General features: G+C 44.9%; 2 protein-coding genes across 11 annotated transcripts in view; both read right to left on the bottom strand.

Moving 5' to 3' along the window:
• The window catches only part of VPS37B (VPS37B subunit of ESCRT-I), a 29835-nt gene extending 28534 nt beyond the window's left edge, over window positions 1-1301 (bottom strand). For 2 of the 3 annotated variants that reach the window (XR_014542446.1, XR_014542447.1), the window contains exon 1: window positions 964-1227. Coding sequence is in view for 1 of the 3 variants with exons in the window: in XM_083590572.1 (XP_083446698.1) it covers window positions 964-1068 (105 nt within the window). In the remaining 2 variants the exon portion in view is untranslated. Of the gene's footprint in view, window positions 1-963 lie in introns of all 3 variants that reach the window. The other variant, XM_083590572.1, reaches the window with a different exon arrangement.
• An 8344-nt stretch (window positions 1302-9645) lies between these two features.
• The window catches only part of ABCB9 (ATP binding cassette subfamily B member 9), a 33113-nt gene continuing 22401 nt past the window's right edge, over window positions 9646-20357 (bottom strand). For all 8 annotated transcript variants that reach the window (XM_083590882.1, XM_083590880.1, XM_083590883.1 and 5 more), the window contains 7 exons: window positions 19655-19852; window positions 16536-16664; window positions 15272-15460; window positions 14842-15015; window positions 14093-14252; window positions 12611-12747; window positions 9646-11638 (listed from right to left, as the gene is read on the bottom strand). In XM_083590882.1, the coding sequence (XP_083447008.1) occupies window positions 11348-11638; window positions 12611-12747; window positions 14093-14252; window positions 14842-15015; window positions 15272-15460; window positions 16536-16664; window positions 19655-19852 (1278 nt within the window). In that variant the 3' untranslated portion in view covers window positions 9646-11347. The remainder of the gene's footprint in view (window positions 11639-12610; window positions 12748-14092; window positions 14253-14841; window positions 15016-15271; window positions 15461-16535; window positions 16665-19654; window positions 19853-20357) is intronic.

Below are 20357 nucleotides of genomic sequence, written 5' to 3'. Positions count from 1 at the left end.
GAAGAGCAGGGGACTACAGATGCCATACATGCATAATCTTCCTTCTATCAACATCAATTTTTCATTGGTCTAAACTAGTATGAACACTACACACAGGGAAGTAAGCCCCACTTAACTTGATGTGACTCAACCAGAGTCAATACAAACAGAACACTGAGCAACTCAATATATTTATTGTTGGATTATGCTGTTGGAGTGACCTTAGCCTAGCATAGAGGCAACCCTGTGGATCCTTCCTTGGGAGTCAATCCCATAGCCCTACTTCCAAGTAACCACATACATGATCAAACTGCAAGCATATTAAACAGCATTTGGGCTCCGCTGTTCGCTTTGTAAACAGGTTTGTGCTTTATCGACATTAAACATACCTTCTTCCCCCTCCTGTTAACAAAAGCAAACTAACAACGCCTAAAGGCCAGAAGACCATCAAGGATTGCTAGGTATGGTTTTGTTTAATGAACTTCCTATGAGGCTTCTGAGCAAAGAAGCAACTACCGTAGTACCTTTACATCACAAGGATGGTAAACAGCAGCAACTGCCACCACTAAACATTAAGTGCCAAGATACTCGTGGCTAATATACTAAGCATTCCGCGTCAATACTGCAAACTTATTTTATTTGCTTACAGGATTTACACGCCGCCCCGTTTTCACAAAGTTTTCTGGACGACTTTGCACTAAGTTGTGTGTGTGTGTTTTATATTATTAAAAAAAAACTTATTCAGAGTAAAACCTTAAAGCCTGAAGTTACAGGGATCCAGAAGAAATGAAAACCAACCGCACCCTTAAAGTAAACACATAAGATTTTAACGCCGGTGCTGAAGGGGGGGTGGAGTAAATTTTAAATTAAATTAAATTAATCTGCTGGCGAGGGGAGGGAGACAGACACCCCCAACCCGCCGGTTTCCAAGGCAACGTGACAAGGCTGGCGCCCCCCGCTCTCCCCGCCCGCCCCCCAGCCTACCTCCTCCATCTCTCTGGCCATGCTCTGGAGCTGCTCCTCGTCGTCCAGCAGCTCGTTCAGCTGGTGAAGACTCAGGCCCTCCAGCCGCCTCACGTCCACCGCCATGGCCGGGAGAGAAGGAGGGCAGAGCGAGGCGAGGAAGCCAGCTCTCGCCCGGACGCCGCTCCTCTCCGCTCGCCTCCCTCAGCCAAATCTCCGCTCGCTCGCTCGCTCGCCCGACTCCTGCGGCGGAGGCTGTTCCCGCCCCTCCCGCCGCCCCCTGGCGCTCCACCGGAAGTGCTGCGGCCGCTCTTCCCTCGTCTCCTCTCCTCCCTCCGGGTTTCTCTCGACGCCAGAGGGAGGGGGAGGAGTGTGACGTCACCTGTCCCTCCCTTCTCCCTTCCTCCCCCCGGCACGTGACGGGGGGGAGGGGAAAGGGAAAAGAGGCGGGAAAAGCGCGCGCGCGCTCGCTCTGAAGAGAACTTTCAGCGCCGCTTTTCTTTTAACTTTGTTTGCAGTTCAGTATTTAAATTTATGAGTGTTTCTATTTTTTATTATTATGTGATGTTTATGCATATTCCCTCCCCCCTCTCTCGCTCTGTATATATAGTTACCTCTTTTCATGTTTCATGTCAATGTTTCCCTTTTCTTTAAGGGAAATTCCCTTATTCCGAATAGGATTCCTCGCAAGAAAAGGGAAAAGTTGACAGCTATGTCTTTTCCATCTGAAGATGCTTCAGGTGACTAACGAAAGTGAGAAACAGATTGAAAAATAAACAAATTAAAAACGCAACGTTATTGAAATTTAAAAAATTAAAGTTTCCTGAAAGAATCGTTCTTGTTAGTTTATCGTATGTAGGGAATATGACTGTGTGTATACTGTATATTGTACAAAATGAAGTCAATCTGCATTTGTGGCTGAGGAAAAGTTGGTAAAAAATATATAAATACAGTACTCTCAACAATAAACAAATCAAACCCGCAGGAAAAGTGTAAAAATACAGAATGCCATCAGAAATAAAACTTGTTTTTCTCATTAGCTGTGTAATATTTCTGTTTTTCATACAACTTGAAGATTTCTCTTTCAGTGGCTTTTCAACACCTTTCTGATCAGCTGTTTCAGCTATTCCTCTCAACTTCTTGCTGATCAGCTGCTTAAATTCCCACCTTGTGCTGATCTTTCCTTGCTGTTTTAAACTGGGCGTTGGGGCATCAGCATTTTAGGAGTTTGCTTTTCTTTTTAATCTTGCATTCTCTGCTGCCGCCGCCACCACCACCTTTTTCGCCTGTAAGCTGCTTTGGTTTGTTTTTGATAAAAGTGAAATCAATGCTAATAACAGCATGCCATTTAAAATGGTCAGAGATACTGATATGAAAAGATAGATGATGTTATCTGGAAGGCAAATTTTCTACAACCTTGGTGCAGCCACAGAAAAGGCCCTACCTGCCCGCACACCAACAGAAAGAGGCACGTAGATCAGGGACACCTGAATGTGCAAGCAGGATGAGAAGGCAGTCCAAGTGCCAGTCTGCTTTTAAGAACTTCTCAAAGTGATTAAGGCCACAGGCACACCACACATTTAAAGCACTCATACCACTCTTAACGGTCATGGCTGCCCCCAAAGAGGGTGCTGAGAGCTGTTAGGAGACCCGTCACAGAGCTACAATTTCCCCAGGAGTCTTTGGGGAAATACATGATTGTTGAAGAGGTATAAAGAGTGCCTTCAAACGTATAATGTGGACGTGATCTAATTTAGGCCCCTGAAGTACGACATGTGTCTAATGACAGCAAATCTTTATTGATTAATTATATGAGTTTTAATTGATTAAACATGCACAGTTTTACATATGCATAACACAAAACATGAAATGGGAGGAAACACATTTTCTTTAGTTTGAGATTAAGAGATTACTGTAGAAAGTATAATTTTAGAACACAATTCAGAAGGGACTAGCTCTAAAAAGAGGTTGTGTCTCCCATTTTTATAAGAGCTATTTGCAACCAATCAGAATTTGCCTCCCTTCTTTTACCTTTTGTTACGTATGATCAATGCGGGGTGGGGTACAATCTGGATATATGCCATTAATTTTAGTTACATAACTGGGAAACCACCTGTTCAATGACATAAACTGAACTTCCTGTGGCAATCTCCATCAAAAGCTTTTCTCTCTCCCCCTGCCTTCTTTGTGTGGGCTGATGAGTGACTGGCATTACATCTTCGCAGCTGCTGCTACCACACAGACTTTATTATGGGTTTTTTAAAGCACATTGTTGCTATGACAGCATGAGCATCACTTAGCACCCTTGCATGTGCCAGTTCTAGTTAAAAAAGGAATGGAAATGCAGCCAAATTAAAATTACTTTTAATCACACCAAAGGAACTCAATGGGAATAATTTAAGTACCTCTCTTTATAATAAACTGTACTAGTGGACTTTCTTTTATTGTGGTAGAGTTCTTTGAGGGGCGGAATGTGCTTCAAATGTGCTTTAAATGTATAGTGTGTACACAATCTAATTTTACTTCAGCACTGGAGGTGGAACAGCATCCTCCAGCGCACCTGAGCAGGCAGCAGGCTAGTTTAGGGACTTCAGGGCAAGCTGTGGAGAACATAGGGACCTTTTCTCCAATACCGCAACACTCCTTCCCGCCCCTTGCCCAGCCGCTTGCTCACCCTGCCTGCCTAGTAGTAAAGCCAGCCTTGCACCTTGACCTCTGTACATAATTCAATGCAATGTATTCAAGTCTTAGGGCAAGATTTGTTCTTTTACGATCCAAAGCCAAGGTTTGTTCTCAGCCTGCCAATTGTGGCTTGTTTGAACAAAATAAATCACAGTCCCTGCTTTGGATGCTACACTAAGCCAAAGGTTGCAGATTTTTGCTCCTGCTCATTAGCAGAAAGGAGCAAAGCAGGATGGTAAATTCCATGGTAAATTCAACAGGATGTAGTCACAGCTAGCTTTAGTTGAACTGGGGCCAGTGACTATTGGATCAACTATATTCTAATTTAGGGCTGCAAACTTCCATCTATCATATGAATTGGTTTTTAAATATTTTTAATGAACTAAAAAGGCATCACATTAATTTTGTTAATTTAAATTCAGCATCAGTAAGGGGGAGGCTTGTGGGACGCGGGTGGCGCTGTGGGTAAAACCTCAGTGCCTAGGACTTGCCGATCGTATGGTCAGCGGTTCGAATCCCCGCAGTGGGGTGAGCTCCCGTCGTTTGGTCCCAGCTCCTGCCCACCTAGCAGTTCGAAAGCACCCCTAAGTGCAAGTAGATAAATAGGTACCGCTTTATAGCGGGAAGGTAAACGGCGTTTCCGTGTGCTGCGCTGGTGCTGGCTCACCAGGGCAGCTTCGTCACGCTTGCCACGTGACCCGGAAGTGTCTTCGGACAGCGCTGGCCCCCGGCCTCTTAAGCGAGATGAGCACGCAACCCCAGAGTGGGTCACGACTGGCCCGTACGGGCAGGGGTACCATTACTTTTAAGGTGGAGGCTACTAATGAAATCTGCAGGTGGCAGTTGCCATCTTGGAAGAGGCATTTCCTCTTCACACAGGAGGGAATAGCGCCTGTAAAATTGTACATGGTGCAGCAAACACATGGACTTTCTAAGAGCATATTTGTCTTCAAATTTATTATTTTAGGAAACGTAACTGTATCATATATATTTCTCATCTTAGCAGTTTGCAGAACAACTTAAAGGACAAGGCTTTGAGTGGAAAATGTGTGTTATTTAAGCAAGGTGTGGTTTCTTGTTTGTCTGGGAATAATTTGTGTGTGGACAGCATTATGAGAGCATTCATTTGTAGACATGTCAACAATTGAACAGCTGATCAATTTTAGCCAGGGTTTCCTGGTTGTATAACTAAGTTGTATAACTAAATATGCTTGGCTCACACAAAAAACATGGAGGGGCGTGCATTTAGAGACTCAGGAAAAACCATCACAAGGTAAACAAGAGAGTTACTATTCAATAAAAAAAAAATCTATGCATAGAAGCAGACAAAAAAAATGCTGAATTCTTAATACCAATATAGAAACTACTTCCAAATGTTATATAACACTTCAGTGTAACCAAGAAACAGAATCCAGGATGCATCCATGCAAATATGATTTGATTCCAAGTAGTTCTCCCCCATTAAGGTTTATGGGACACAAAAAACTGGTTACAATTTGGGGCATAGGTGAGAGGATAAACTTTAAAGCACAACAGAACTACAAGGAAGGAACATAGGAAGTTGCCTTATACAGAATGAGACCCATCGGTCCATCTAGCTCAGTATTTCCCACACTATCTGGCAGCAGCTCTCCAGGGTTTCAAACAGGGAGTATATTCTAGCTGTACTTGGAGATGCTTGGGATTAAACCAGAGACCTTCTGCATGCACGTCAGATGCTCTCCCACTGAGCTGCAGCCCTTCTCCAAAATGGAACCCTTCTTTTACCAAGTCTTCCTCTGATACCGCTTTCTTGTAGCTGATTTTTTTAATGGTGTGGTTTCCCCCCCTGGTTATTGAGTCCTACTGAGAGAAAAATAGTTTAAATTGGTTTGGGTGGAAAAGGAGCATGGGGAGAATAAATGTTTAGCTCCCCACACCTCCGTTGCTTTAGTAGTCCTCTCCAAACCCTTGCTTTGTATGCCTAGTTTGGGCACCAGTCTCTCTGCATGTACGCAACATGAAAATGGGGTCTGACCGCGCATAATGCTTAGCAAAAGCTCTTAAAGTGCAGAGCAGCCCCACTTGCACATCACAGTAAATCAAAGTGAATTATTTACAGCCATCTCACCTCTTTCATTCTCCCTGCTTTTGTTGAGGAAACAAAATCACATCCCCCGATTTCACATTACATCCAAAACCAGGGATCATAGTTTGTTTCATTCCAGTAAACCACAGTCAGTAAGCCAAGAACAGATTGCGGTTTGTTGGAAATGAAACAAACCATGACCTCTGGTTTGGAAGTAATTTAAAGCCAGGCATTATGGTTTTTTCCTGCAACCGTGAGGAGAAGTAGAAGAACCCTAATGGGTGCATTCATGGTAAACTATTTACCATACTGTGGTGACATACTGTGGCATGCAAACTAGGTCAATGTGGCTTCAGTACTACAGGACCACATGTACAGTGATTGCTGGGTTTGCTGAAAATGGCACAAGAGGCTCATCTAGCAGAAGGACACTTCTAAGCAAGAACTATTACAGTTAGTTCTGTTTGTGTTCATTAAGACAAGGTGGTGCTAAGGCCTACAGCAAAGATTGCCTGATGGGTCAACTTCAGGACAGCTTTTCTGCTTCATCAGTGGAGCCTTCCACTGAAGGTCTCTCTTCCACCTGAAGATCAGAGGAACTGACCACCCTCCTTTACTGAAGGTGGTAAATGTAGCTGGAACTTGTGACTGATTTGTTGTTTAATCAAATTGAGTTGTATCTTTCTCCCTTTTGCAGTTTGGATTCCTATGGCATTATCTGTTGAATCCGTAAGCTGATATGTATCTGCACTTACAATAAGTGCATTGCGTGTATATGCATATGCAAACACACCATCCTTGCATACCCCACCCATTATAATTACAGACCATTTGTTCATTAGGAAGAATTGGCATCCAGCCAACTTGTATTTAACTGTGATGTGACCTGATTTATTTGTAAATGTGTTCTCTGCATGCTCACCCACACCCTTGACCTGGTATCCTTTCAAGGTTGACTTCAGCATACTTGTTGGGTATATCTGCAATCTATGAGTCACTTTCACAACAGTCGGTTTGTACTGGAAATTTCAGAGGGAATTTAATTTGCAAGTCTAATCTTTGGAACTTTTTAACCCTCTCCTGAGGCGGGTTGCTAAATCCACACAGCCTGCTCAAGTTGCCCTAGAGCACATTTGCTTTCTGCTTTGCAAAAGAATGCTACTGTACAAACATGCTTTTTTTCTTCGTGGTGCTACAAAAACAGAACATCCCTCATAACTCAAGATGTGCATAACCTAAATGAGGCATGTCTATGGAAAAAGGTGCACAAATAAAGCTTTATGTGATGACAGATGAAACACTTTGTAGAGTGTTAATATACTCTGGAGCACCATCACTCAATTTCAGGACAGAATCAACTCACTCTCTCCTACAATAAAGTCAAACTCTGAAAAAAATTAATACATTATGCAAGTGTGGATATCGCAGAATGACAAGTGTCTATGATGTCATCAAGACACTGCCCTACAAGCCTCAGCTGTTCTGTAAGTTTTATTTTCTTACAGAAGGCAAACTGGAACTATGAATGACAAGGTGCTCACATGTTGTTTTAAAAAAAATAGTGGACAGCAGGTTTTAAGCATGAATAGAGGGACAAGAGTGGCAGCTGATTCAGTGTCTGATGTGATGCAGTGGAGGGTGGTCTATACCGAGTAAAACTTGGCTGATTAGAACCCACAGTCTATTTGCTTTGGACACCCCAGAATAAGACACTCAACTCTTCTGAACAGAAAACACATTTTAAATTAATCCCATTAGGAATTGGTAGAGCTTCACCCATCTAATACCAATAAAAATCTATATAAAAACCAAACAAATAAGAGGCATTAGGGACTAGCCCTGGGGATCATATTATTCTTGTCCCTCATTAGGGTGCCTGTGGCCTACATCATCTCTGATAAGGATCCTTGCCAACTGGCAGTCAAGATGTTTGCTGAAGCATCTTTTCAGAACACAGCCTGAAATTTGTCACAAAGTGACAGGAGCATAAAGCTTATATACAAGTGTGATAAAAATAATATTCAGGTCAGAAGTAGAGTGTCTGGGTGTATAGTCACTTTCACAGCTACTTGCATACTTCCCCATGAATTTTTATTGCTTTTCAAAATTGGTAACAAATTAACATCTAATTAATGATACGTGTACCATGTACTCTCCCCCCTTCACTGTCCCGCCTTAGCAGCAATAAACCTGCAATTAACAGTCCAATGGTCTCCAGCAGCTTTTGTTGTGGTCAAGTCGACTGAGGGACCTTTTCACTTTAGCCCTATTGTCCAAAATCACAGGAGATTCACAGCAAACTTGGTTGTTGACCGATGCTTTCTCCAGAATGGAGTCATGGCATAACCTAGCACCCTGCGCCTCATTTCAAGGATCGAGGGGGATGTTAGACCCTGCTTTCTTCCAATATCTGCACCCCAACCCCAGTCCCAGCACTGAGCCCAGGGGAGCGACTTTCCAAGTTCACTACATGCATACCTCCCTAGAAGAGCCATCAAGGGGTTTTCAACTGCAGAGCAAGCTGTTTTCCTGCCTTTGCTTCTTTTTAATGACATGTCCTTTTAATAACATGACGTTAAACCTAGGATGGATATTTTTGCTGCTCTGGACATGCTGGATTCATGATTGTTATAAGGTCCAGACAACCAGCGCTCTGCACAGCCAGCTTCAGCTGGAGACAGGAAGAACCAGATGCTCCTGAGCTGGATTCCATTGGTGTATCTGGTCAGGAAGGAGCAGGTGGAGATTCCTGGAAGACTCCCTGCTCAATATACTTGGCTGTGTCAGATGTGCTTGAGCACCTCATTGTGAACCACTTCCTCCTGGCTTATATCTTTCTTTGGCAAGTGAGGCAGGATACAAATTCACCACTATATGGGAGAGACTGTCTAACTGCACATACAGAGCCACAAAGCCTCACCATTTACCTAGGCCACACCCCCTGGCCCTACTTTTAACCTTCATGTGTTTTTGCCTGGCTTGAGTGTGTCCTTGAATTCTGATCATACCTCTTGCTTGCCTTGAATGAAAGGTAGAGTGCAGTGGAGGGTGGTCCATTAGGGCAAATTAGTCTTGATTCCTCCAGCTGTATTTTGGTTCCCATGTGCCAGACTCTCTATTACAGAAAAACTGTATTTTAATTGTTAGATTCAGATTTTGCTGAGTGATTTTATTGTACCGAACCTTTCAGAATTTTGTCTATATGCCAATAAAGGTTTGAGACTGATTGATTGATTGTATTGAAGAAGGTTCCCCACCCCTGGTTTGCTATGAAAAGCAGAAGGCTTCAACCTCATTAGTAAAGGGTGAACCAACAGCATTACGTTGGGCAGCATTTACAGCCTGTCAATAATTATGTGATTATCAGCAGTAGACCTCACGTTTTCAGTTGTTTCAAAACAGTGACACTGGCTTCTGACTAGCAAATGCACACCAAGCAGCCAAACACATGGTGAGCTTTTCACCATCAAGAGCAATGTCCCCTTTTGTTATGTGAGTCACTGGAAAAGCATGAGTGAGAAGTGCCACCAGTGGTAGACTGCAGGACTTTGGAGGCAGAGGTCCAGGACCTCACCAAGCAAAGTGAGGAGGGCTCTCAAGTGCAGCACAGCAGGCTTAAAATACACATTGCTATTGAAAAAAGAGGGCTGCCATAAGACGATTAATTCCAAAGACTAGCATAACCTAAGTGTGCCACTGAACACTGGCTCTAATATATTGAGAAGAGGGGTTCTCTCAAGCACCTGGCCCTCCGTGGGATTCCCTTTTCCCGAGGGGGCGGAATGTGCAGGAATTCTATCCCACTGTTTCACTGAGCTTTGTGAGTGCTCCATGCAAAATGAGAATAGCTGGTCTTGTGTGCTTGGCAAATGCCGAATCTCTTGCCCATGTGGAGGTAGCCATGCCAATAAAACACAACAAACAGCAATAACCCTTCAAGAGTCTCAATAAGCTGAGTGTCAGAGGTAGTCTTTATTTATTTTGTAAAGTGTTTGTAAAACATCACTATATATAATTTGCCAACAGCAAAAAAAATCTGCCAAAAACACAGCAGCATCAAAATATCAGAAAGTAATTAAAATGAGCTAAAGTGCTTGAGCTTATTTTGCAACTGAGTGCAACTGGAGAGACTTGAAAGAGAAAGATTTTTAAAATTGCTCAATCCTCAATTCATAGTCTAGTTATTTCCCACCCCGCCACCTGACTCTTTAAGCACAGTTTTGGATGCCTGTGAGCTCTTCCAAATCATTTATGAAACTGTAAAACGGCTGGATCAAATTAGGCAGTGCAAAGTGGAGGTATAACATATTTCCTCCTTGCCCCCCTTGCTTTGCTAACAACAACAACAAAACACAACACCAAACAACAAAATGAACGGAATAATTCAGGCGACCAATGCCTGACAATTAAATAATGTAAAAAATGATTCCCAGCCCCCAGCAGTTATTTGGGATTGCGGGCAAAACCCACACCCTGAACAAGATCTTGTTGGGATTCCCCAAACAAAACTGGTGACAAGCCGTTGGGAAGGTCTCTTCTGCAAACCTCATTGAAACAAATAGAGAAGAATTGGTACACTGCTCTTACTCACGTAGGAAATTTTCCCAGTGGATTTTTTTTTGGGGGGGTGTTTCCCACCTGACTTTATGCATTGAAACCAAATGAAAAAGCCTTGACTGCCCTCACAAAAACAAAGTTTTGAAAACAGGATTGTCTTATTCGCTGCAAATGTTGGTACACAGACTGACAGTATGCAACAAGTGATAAGTGCCAACATATATTTAAACCATTTAAGTTGTTTCTGTTTTAAAAGTGTGCACCTCCAAATATCAAAAGCTAACCAAGGGAAGAAGAATCCCTCTCAGGGTTTATTACCATATATGTAATTGTCTGTAGGCCAGGGACACAATCCACCATTTATCCCCATCTGCTGCAGTGCCACTTAGGGGACTGGAAGCATGGCTTTTCAAAGGAATGATTCTGGATGCTTCCTTACTTCTAAAAAGCCATCATGCATTTTATTCACTATGTGAACATGGCACCATATTAAGTTGCACACTTCAGCTCAGAGGTATCTAGAACCACTAGTCATTTTTGCAATTTTGGGGTCTAAGATGGTCAAAACCTGAGCCAAGTGCCCTAGAGAATGTCTGTTTTAGTGAGGGTGCCATACTTGAGGCATGGCATTAGCAAGGGTATCTACAGGCACTGGAGTGATCCCAAAGAGCAACTGCTGGCTTAGTCCCAAGGCAACATTTCCTTTCCCAGTCCACACAATCACCCTCAGAGATCCTCAACTGATCACCCTTCTTCCCATACAATTGCATGCACCTAAAAGAAACACCCGTTTATAAATAACAGCAAGTTTTGCATGCGTATCAGTGGGAAAAGAAAACACAGGGGCTGTGGTGGGAATTGTTGGCCCACTGGTTCTCCTCTCAGATCAGCAGGATACTGCCTGCTGGGAGTCATGTGCACCGGACATTTAGTGCATAACACTGTAAACGGTCAGAAAACATTAGTGAAGCTGTGCTAAAGAGGAGAGGTTGACTCTTCCAGTGGGATGCCAATTGGATTCCATAGTGCTTTCACCTCTGAGCTCAGCTGACAGCCCATCCGTGCAGTTCAAAATTTTCAAGTCCGGCACACATGACATCAAACTCTGAACTCTTCAGCCAGTCCTGTCTTCGAAGACTCTCTTCGGATTCCAGGCAAGCTGCCATCCTGACAGCTGTCCCCCGTGCCGGACTCATGGCCGAGAATCTGTCTTTGCACTAGCTTGTAATAAAGGCCACCTTCTTCCATGAGCTGCTTGTGTGTCCCTTGCTGTACTACACAGCCCTTGTCGAGAACAATGATATTGTGTGCCTTCTCCACAGTGCTCAGTCTGTGGGCTATGACAAGCACTGTGTGGCCCTGGACATCCCCATAAATGGCTTGCTGGATCTGCCAAGAGAAAGAGGTTGTTAAAGAAATGCCTCACAAACGTCGTGTTGATTTCCTTGTACACATGTCCAGACAGACCTGCCCCAGAGATTTATGACAGGTAAAGGGACCCCTGACCATTAGGTCCAGTCGTGACCGACTCTGGGGTTGCGGTGCTCATCTCGCTTTATTGGCCGAGGGAGCTGGCGTACAGCTTCCGGGACATGTGGTCAGCATGACTAAGCCGCTTCTGGCGAACCAGAGCAGCACACGGAAATGCCGTTTACCTTCCCACCGGAGCGGTACCTATTTATCTACTTGCACTTTGATGTGCTTTTGAACTGCTAGGTTGGCAGGAGCAGGGACTGAGCAGCGGGAGCTCATCCCATCACGGGGATTCGAACCGCCAACCTTCTGATCGGCAGGCCCTAGGCTCTGTGGTTTAACCCACAGCCCCACCCGCGTCCCCCGGGTGACAGGTAAATTAAATGACAGGTAAATTAAAACAAATAACAAAAATACCACCAAACTCCTCCCTCTCAACACACACACAAACCAGGTTTGAAAATAGCCAGCCAGGGGCAAGTAACAGCAGCCTGTAGTTGACAAGGCAGGGAAGCTGATGTAAAAAAAACAGTTTAAACTGAAGCCTCCGAAGTCCACATCAATAGGTTCCCATATCTCTGTATTTTTGCTTTGAATTTGCCCTGGCTCAATGTTTGCAGCCTGATTCCTCCCTCCCTCTAAGGAGGGGGCCATAGCTCAATGGCAAACCACCAGATGCTGCACAGAAGGCCTGAGGGTCAGTCCTTGGCATTAACAGGCAGGGCTGAGAAAGACCTCAGCCTGAATTCCCAGACAGCTGCTGCCAGTCAACAGTGGGCAACATGGGTCCATCATGGTAGCACAGTATGGCAAGCCCTTAACACTGTATAACTGGCACCCTAATGCTATGCCTGAACAAGATCACTCCCTCCAAACAATCATGCTCACCGCATGTTCACTCTCTGCATCCAGGGCACTTGTGGCTTCGTCCAGTATCAGGATTGGTGGGTTTCTGATTAAAGCTCTCGCAATAGCCACTCTCTGCTTCTGACCACCAGAAAGCTGGGTTCCCTTTTCACCAGCTTCTGTTGGTTCAAAGGAAAGGGAGGAATCAGCGTTAAATCTAAAGGAGAAGGGTGGGCTAAGACAGACAAGGAAGTCCGAGGTTAAAAGGTGCTGAGAAGTCAGCAGGGAGGTCTTATGCAAGCCACATTTCTCACTCTCAGCCCACCCTCCATCATCTGCAACGTGAAAGTAAAACTGGCAGACCTCATAGGCTTGCTGTAAGGCAGGAGCGGGGAACCTTTTTTGCTTCATGGACCACATGCTTATCAGGATCAGCCTTGTGGGTCAAATTTGACAGGTGGGTAGAGCTGCCCTCTCAGCGACATCAGGTGCAAGTGGTTTGAAGTCCCAAAGTTGGAACTTCAAAGCACCTTGCAAGGCATTGTTAAAATAAAGTGTCCCCCCCCCTTAATTCAACAGGGGATTCCATTGCAAATCCCTTGTTAAATGAAGGGGGGAATTCTTTGTTGCAAGGTGCTTCTAAGTTCCAACTTTGGGATTTCAAAACACCTTGCATCTGACATCATGGTGAGGGCAAGTCATTCAGGAAAGGGTCTGCATGGAATCCTGCCAATCTGAGTGGGGTTTAACCCCCACTAATCAGTTGATGAGTGTGCGCTAAATACTACTGTTGTGGCTGTGTGCCTGTTTCCTGCTGAAACCAAGGGCGCAAAGCCAGTGCAGGATTTAACCTCGTCCTCCCACCTATCACATGATGTCACAAGTGGTGAGGTTAAGGGGAAATGGCCTCACAGGTCAACGTGAACCCCTGGTGGGCCAAGACTGGGCTGGAGCTTCCCCATCTCTGCCCTTACCAGGACATATTAATGTGCTGTGAGGGGATGGATTAAAAAACCCCACACCAAACCCTTACCCACTACTCTTATGACTGTGGTAGTGGGAAGGCCTTGTATTAGTACTGATTCCCTCTGTCAATCATTGCAAGGATTCTCCAGCATATCCTTGCTTAAATATAATTTGCTTAAATATAACCTGAACCTTTTTCATTTGTTTCTGGTTTTGTAATTTCAGTTTTCATGTGAATGTCTTGTTTCCTCTATACTGTATTTTTCTTTATATTAATATGCTATTTAATTATGCTTTTGATTAAATAAAAGTGAGTATTTTTAAACAAGTGGTTAAATATAAGACCAAAATATGTATATGTGTGTATGACACAGTTTGAGAGGGGGAAAATACATGAGCACGCACTTGTTTTAGGGTGTCTAGGAGCTCTGCACACAAGAAGCAAAGGAGCCCCCATCTCCTCCTCCATCCCACAAGATCACCACCACTTGCAAGTAAGTATGAATCTGGGCTCAGCTGCTGATTTCTTGAAGACACAGGTAAGCAGAGTTTCAATACCTGTGTGGTAGCCATCCTGTAATTCCGTGATAAACGTGTGGGCGTTGGCCTTTTGGGCAGCATGAACGACTGACTCATAAGGGACAGAGGCCAAGCCATAGGAGATATTTTCTGCAATAGAGCGAGCGAAAAGGACCGGTTCTTGGCTCACCAGAGATATCTGCATAGAGAAAGGGAGGAGGGAGGGAAGGGAGGAAGAAGAGTCAGCTTAAATGACTATCCTTGCTTGTGAAGGCATCCGTTGTTAAGCAGAGTGAATTCCAAGCATTAATTACATGACTTCATTGTCCTGTGTGAGTAATACAGCCTCTTACAGCCTCCTTTTGAAAATATCTGTCATTAGCCCCTGCACTGCACTTCCTCACCAAACACTACTGCAGAGTGGGATGCTCAATGGCTAATAGCTACACAGTACTTTCATGTTTGAAAGGTAAGGGGGAAAGATTCTGAGCAGGTTCATTCAATTTAATCAGTTCTGCAACCTGTATAAATTATATTATTTTCCATAATGTCTTCCGGTTTTGCAAAATGTAGGGAAGAGGTACACAGGGCACTACCTCCAAAAGCTTGTTCAGTTTCTGAGGTTTCAAACCTATTTTCACAGTCATAAGAACTAGAAACTCTCCTTCTTTCTCTTCTGGAAAGTAAAGTAATATTTTCAGGAAGCTCAAGTCTGCTCTTCAACAGAATTGGCTCAGCCTTGCCCAAGGCCATTTAAGAGCTAGAATACGGTTACCAGCGAGTCGTACCACTGAGTGCAGGTACTTGTGCTCGTACATGTTAATAGGCTGTCCATCCAGCAGGACTTGCCCATCTTCAAGTGGGTAGAAGTTTTCCATGATGCTGACACAGGAGCTCTTCCCGCTGCCTGAGGGCCCCACCAGCGCAGTCACTTTCCCAGGATGAAGCGTGAAGGAGACATTCTGTAAAGCAAAAGGATGTCTCTGCATGACCAATAGGGGTTATTTCAGCCTTTCCCCAACCTGCTGCTCGCCATATGTTTTGGACTACAACTCCCATCATCCCTGACCATGGCAGTGCCACTTTGTTCTTTCTTTATAATATATGTATTTTATCTTCCCTTCCCACTGCCAAAGTCTTTAAGTAACTATTAGAATCTGGCTATCCATGGCAACCAAAGCCAAATGTTCAGCAACAAGGTAGGTGTGAGAAGCTTACCTGCAAGACCTGGGTTGCAGGTCGAGTACGGTAAGCAAAGGTGACATTCCTGAACTCCACTTTGCCTTCTAGCTGGTTGGGGGCCAGAGTGCCATCGTGCACCATGGTCGGCTTGCGGTCTATGAACTCAAATACTTTCTCGGCAGCTCCAACACCTTGCATCAGCCCACTGTAGACTGAACCAATAGACTAAAAAAATAAAAGAAGTGGAGTACATTACAATTCTAAGAACCTCTTAAATTACAACAAGGAAGGAACAAATCAGGAACATTTCCTGCTTTTGAAAAGATGTTTTGCAAATAAGTCGTCATGCTGTGAGAAGGTTCATTCAGAATTAAAAGAAGGTTGTCCCAAGTGGTTAAGCCAGGAAGGCATGGTCAATGCTGACATTTACTCAAGTTGCCTCACTCAGTTTTGGACACACCTTCACTAATGGGCATTGTTAGAGGGTGACGGCAGCCCAGGATGTGTGCGGCTCAGGGCACCTGAGCATTGGATCTTTCGTGCTGGATCCTTCTTCCCTTCTTTTGCCTTTTATCTAACTTGGAGGTTTTACGAGATGGTCTTTTAGCAGACCAGTGGAGAGGCACTGTGGCTCATCTCACCCTCTCCTCCACAGTGGAAGCCACTGTGAGAAGCTGGACTATTAAGGATCTTCAGCAGGGCTCTTCTTACTTACTTAAGCCATCATGTTTAATCATTAAAAAATGATTATTTTGTGTATGTTTGAAGCTAGCTAAGTAGTTGCTGGACTCCAGCTCTTATCAGTCCCAGCCACCATGGCCAATGGTCAGGGATGCTGAGAGTTGTGGGTCAAGAGTATCAAATTTAAATTATAATTTAAATTAAATAAATAAATTTGGTTGCCCCTAGATCCTTCTTCATCAAAAGCATGACTGCACATATGGCCCATCTAATTCAGCATCCTGTTTCTCACAGTAGCCAGCCAGATGCCTAGGGCAAGCCCCAAAGCTGGACTCAAGCTCAACAGCACTGTCCCCACTTTCAGTTGCCAGCAACTGGCATTCAGAGGCATACTGCCTCTGACAGCAGTGGCAGAATAGATAATCTGCTAGTACACTTATGAAGATATAACTATATACCCGAAGCTCAGGCTAGGCTGGAGCCCCACATAAGACTGGAAAATAAACACAGTCCGTGGGAGAATGCTGAAGACCCTGATAAGAAAGAAACTCCACATAGATCAGTTACTTTAGCTCTCTTAAGACTGGGACATAGATGCTTTCAGATGGGTGAAACTTACCTCCATGCAGTCTCCAAGGACAAATTCATAAATAATGAAGGATATCAGGTTCCCACTGGTCATCTGGTCAGTGATCACCAGGTGGCCTCCGTAGTACAAAATGCTGACTTGAACAATGAGGAGTGTTAGCTGAAACCGAGCATAGAATCCAGATTCAAAAACAGGAGACAGAGTATCTCCTGGGTTCAAGAAACCAAGGTTTCACCTTAAATGGCAACCATGTTTGCGCTGGTGTAGACAAGATGAAGGCAAGGGACAAACTGAAGCAGTGAGGAGATAGAGGGCATTGGTCTGAGCAGAAATGCACTATACCAGGAAGAGGAGAAGTTAGTGACATGTTTGGTATACAACTGATAGCGTGTAAAGCATTAAGATTCATGAACAGCTAAATGCAGGAATAAGGACTGGATGAGTGGTCTTTTGGCAACAAAACATGCAGGGAGTACAACAGTATCAAAGGAAGACATCCATTGTGCTGTATATAAATATCCAGGCCAGGATCAAACTCAGGGACAGGCTAGTTTGTAGTAGCAGGAACCAGCTGTGCACAGCACCTGTGGCCTGGTGTTTGCAATATCACAAAACAGCATTTCCCTCCTCCCTAGAGCAGAGTTTGGTCTTCATTTTAAATATAGCAAGACTGATACCTAACTCCCAGTTGCACTGGACTTGAATTGACTTTATGTATGGTATTGTTCTAATTTTCATACACACGCACACACATTTTTATATATGCAGCTGTTCTATATATGATTTTACTGTATTGCAAATCACTTTGGGATGCCTCATGAGAAGAGATTCATAAATGAAGTACGGTAGTATAAAAATAATAAATTTCATGGACCGGAATCCACCTTATCAGATGCATGAAATGTTATGCTATGTTAGCAGGGGGGCATTTATGCACACACACGCTTATCTGCTAACATAAATAAAATATTTTTAAACACTTAATTGTCATAATCATGCAACAAATATATATTGTTATGTGTTGGGGTGCCAGAGTTTTGTGGGTGTAAGGCACCAATAATTCTTGGGTTTAGTAAAAGTTAGAATTAATCAAGGTTTGATTAAACTGTGCCAAACGTGGCTGGATGCAGTTTATGCTAATGAACCAGCCTGGCAGGTCTACATGAGTGTAAGCCATTAAGAAGCAAACACCAGTGACCAGTGGCAGAGCTACCTGCTCCGGCACCAGGAGTGGCGTACATCCAGGGGCGTGGCTGGCGCGCCCACTGCGGGGGGGGGCATGGCACGCATTGGGGGATACGCAGCAGGTGGCGCATGTCCCAGGGGGCACGGCGCATGTTGGGGGTACACGGCAAGTGGCGTGCGTCCCAGGGTGTGAACAGTGAGTGGCGAGCGTCCCAGGGGGCAGGGGTGGCCATGATGTCACCCCCGGTATGGCGCCTGTGGTGGACGACCCCCCACCCCCTCCTTCATCTGCCAGTGCCCGTGACAGCCCATCAAGGAAGCCATAAATAGAGAGCAAAGACTGCCAGACAAGGAGGAGAGGGGCCCCTCTCTCAGTTGTGCGTTGGTGGGCAGAGACCAAAGTGGTTAGGATTTCTGGGGAGGTTTGACAAGCAGAGGGGGAGCAGGACACGATGTGTGGATGCTCTGCAATCCCTTCATCTAGCTTCAGGCTGCATATGTGTGTAAATAAACCAAATAACATGAAGATACCACACACTGTGCTGTGCCTTATTCCCAAAGGAAACACAGGCCTGGGTGAAGGCCTGGAACCCCTGAAGCCTCTGGCACTGCTGAAAGGGGATTGGGGTGGCGTGTAAAACACACTCTCTCTATATTAGGCCTGGGCGATATATCGATACAGTGGTACCTCGGGTTAAGTACTTAATTCGTTCTGGAGGGCCATACTTAACCTGAAACTGTACTTAACCTGAAGCACCACTTTCGCTAATGGGGCCTCCTGCTGCTGCTGCGCCACTGGAGCACAATTTCTGTTCTCATCCTGAAGCAAAGTTCTTAACCTGAAGCAATATTTCTGGGTTAGCGGAGTCTGTAACCTGAAGCGTATGTAACCTGAAGCGTATGTAACCCGAGGTACCACTGTATTTTGCCCAGGACTGGTATGAGGAGAAGACCACAATGTTGGTTTCACTCAGCGGTACATCGCTGATGAAACCGCCACACGCCTGAGTCCCTCTGCTAGCAGCGCAACTTCATCCAGGGGGTGCTGCTAGCAGAGGGACCCGCAAGAATGGCAGTTTCACTTGCAATATACTGCTGAATGAAACCGACTTCGTGGTCTTCCCTCATATAGCACAGAGGGAGAAACAAGCTGTACCATCGAGGTGCTGATACGACTTGTTCCTCCCTCCGCATCTTTAAACTGCTCAGCCAAAGGGCGCCTGGTTGCCATTCCCTTCAGCCAAGTATTTAACAGAGCCCCCAATCCAGTGCTAGCTTCCCAAGCTGACAGTGAGGTAGGGGCTCTGTGAAACTGCCCCACCCATCTGAGCACCCCGACGCCTCAGCAGTATTGGATCGCTCAGCTGGTGTGGGGGAGGCTTCTTCTACACCCCAGCTGCACGAAGCCTGATGCTGCTGAGGAGTTGGGGCTGACTCAACTGGGCTGGGGGGAGCCCTCCCACCGCCAGCTGAGCAGCGGCCTGGGCCAGCTGCATTGGCCCTAGCCTACAAGGGCTCGAGCTCTGGTGGCGAGAGCTGCGGCAGCGTCAACCTGTGTCTAGCCGGCTGGGGCCAATGCAGCTCGTTTCAACATCACAGTATATTGCCAATCTGTGATGTCTGGCTGGTGATACATCACACTGTTGAAAATCTAACATCGCCCAGCCCTACTCTCTCGATATGAAACCATTATAATCAATATATATATGCCTTGCTTTTTTCCCTGACAGGGACTCACACAACTTCACATGCATGCACGCGCGCACACACACATTTTTAACAGAAACCATTATCATCACCATGCATCTGCTGACGTGGATGAAAGTTTCTGCCATGATACATTTGTCAGTCTTTAAGATGTTTGCACAGAACCCACCCATGACAAGGGGACAGGTAAACATGACGACAATGAAGATGAAGACAGTAACCTACAAAGCAGCAGGGGGGAAGGAGTTTCCACCTACCCCACTGGACCACACATAGTAGGTGTAAGCCATGGCTTCTTTTTTGTTGAGTTTGTAGACTTGCTGCAGTTTGTCCGAATAGACGTTCGCCTCCACTTCCTCGTTGGCAAAGCTGCGGACAGTCTTCATGGCTGATATGGTTTCCTCAGCGGTGTTGTTGGCTTTTGCCAAAGCATTCTGGACCTCTTTGGAGAGTTTCTAAATGGTGGGCACAGAGAGGGAGGGAAGAGAGGAGGGCTGTCCCATAACCAAGAAATGGAATGAGCCTACTTGAGGGTTTCCCAGACTTTCAGAATTTGGGAGAACCCAACAAGTCCCAGCAACTGAACAACAACTTCTTCTTCTCATCATCATCATCATCATCATCAGGTTACTAAAAACCTCCAAGGCTGCTTACAACCATATTCATATAAACTGTAAACAACTAATACAATATCAGAATGAAAACCAGTAAATCCATATTGAGGTTTGGCAGCAACCATAGTCATGGCTAGTGAATTCAGGCATAACAACAAGAACACACCAAACTATACAGGTTAATATCCTGGTTTGGCAGCCCCTCACAAATATGTGAGCATAGATTCAGACATCACAGTTTGGCTTTGTGTTCCTGCTGATTTTGAATGCTACCACTGTATCAGGGAACTGTATTATATAAGCCACCACCAAGCAAAACTTCTCCCCTCTGCCCATCCCCGTTGCT

Source organism: Podarcis filfolensis (assembly GCF_964270895.1).
Source record: "Podarcis filfolensis genome assembly, chromosome: 16".
Lineage (NCBI taxonomy): Eukaryota > Metazoa > Chordata > Lepidosauria > Squamata > Lacertidae > Podarcis > Podarcis filfolensis.
This window is presented reverse-complemented; position numbering and strand designations above follow the sequence as displayed.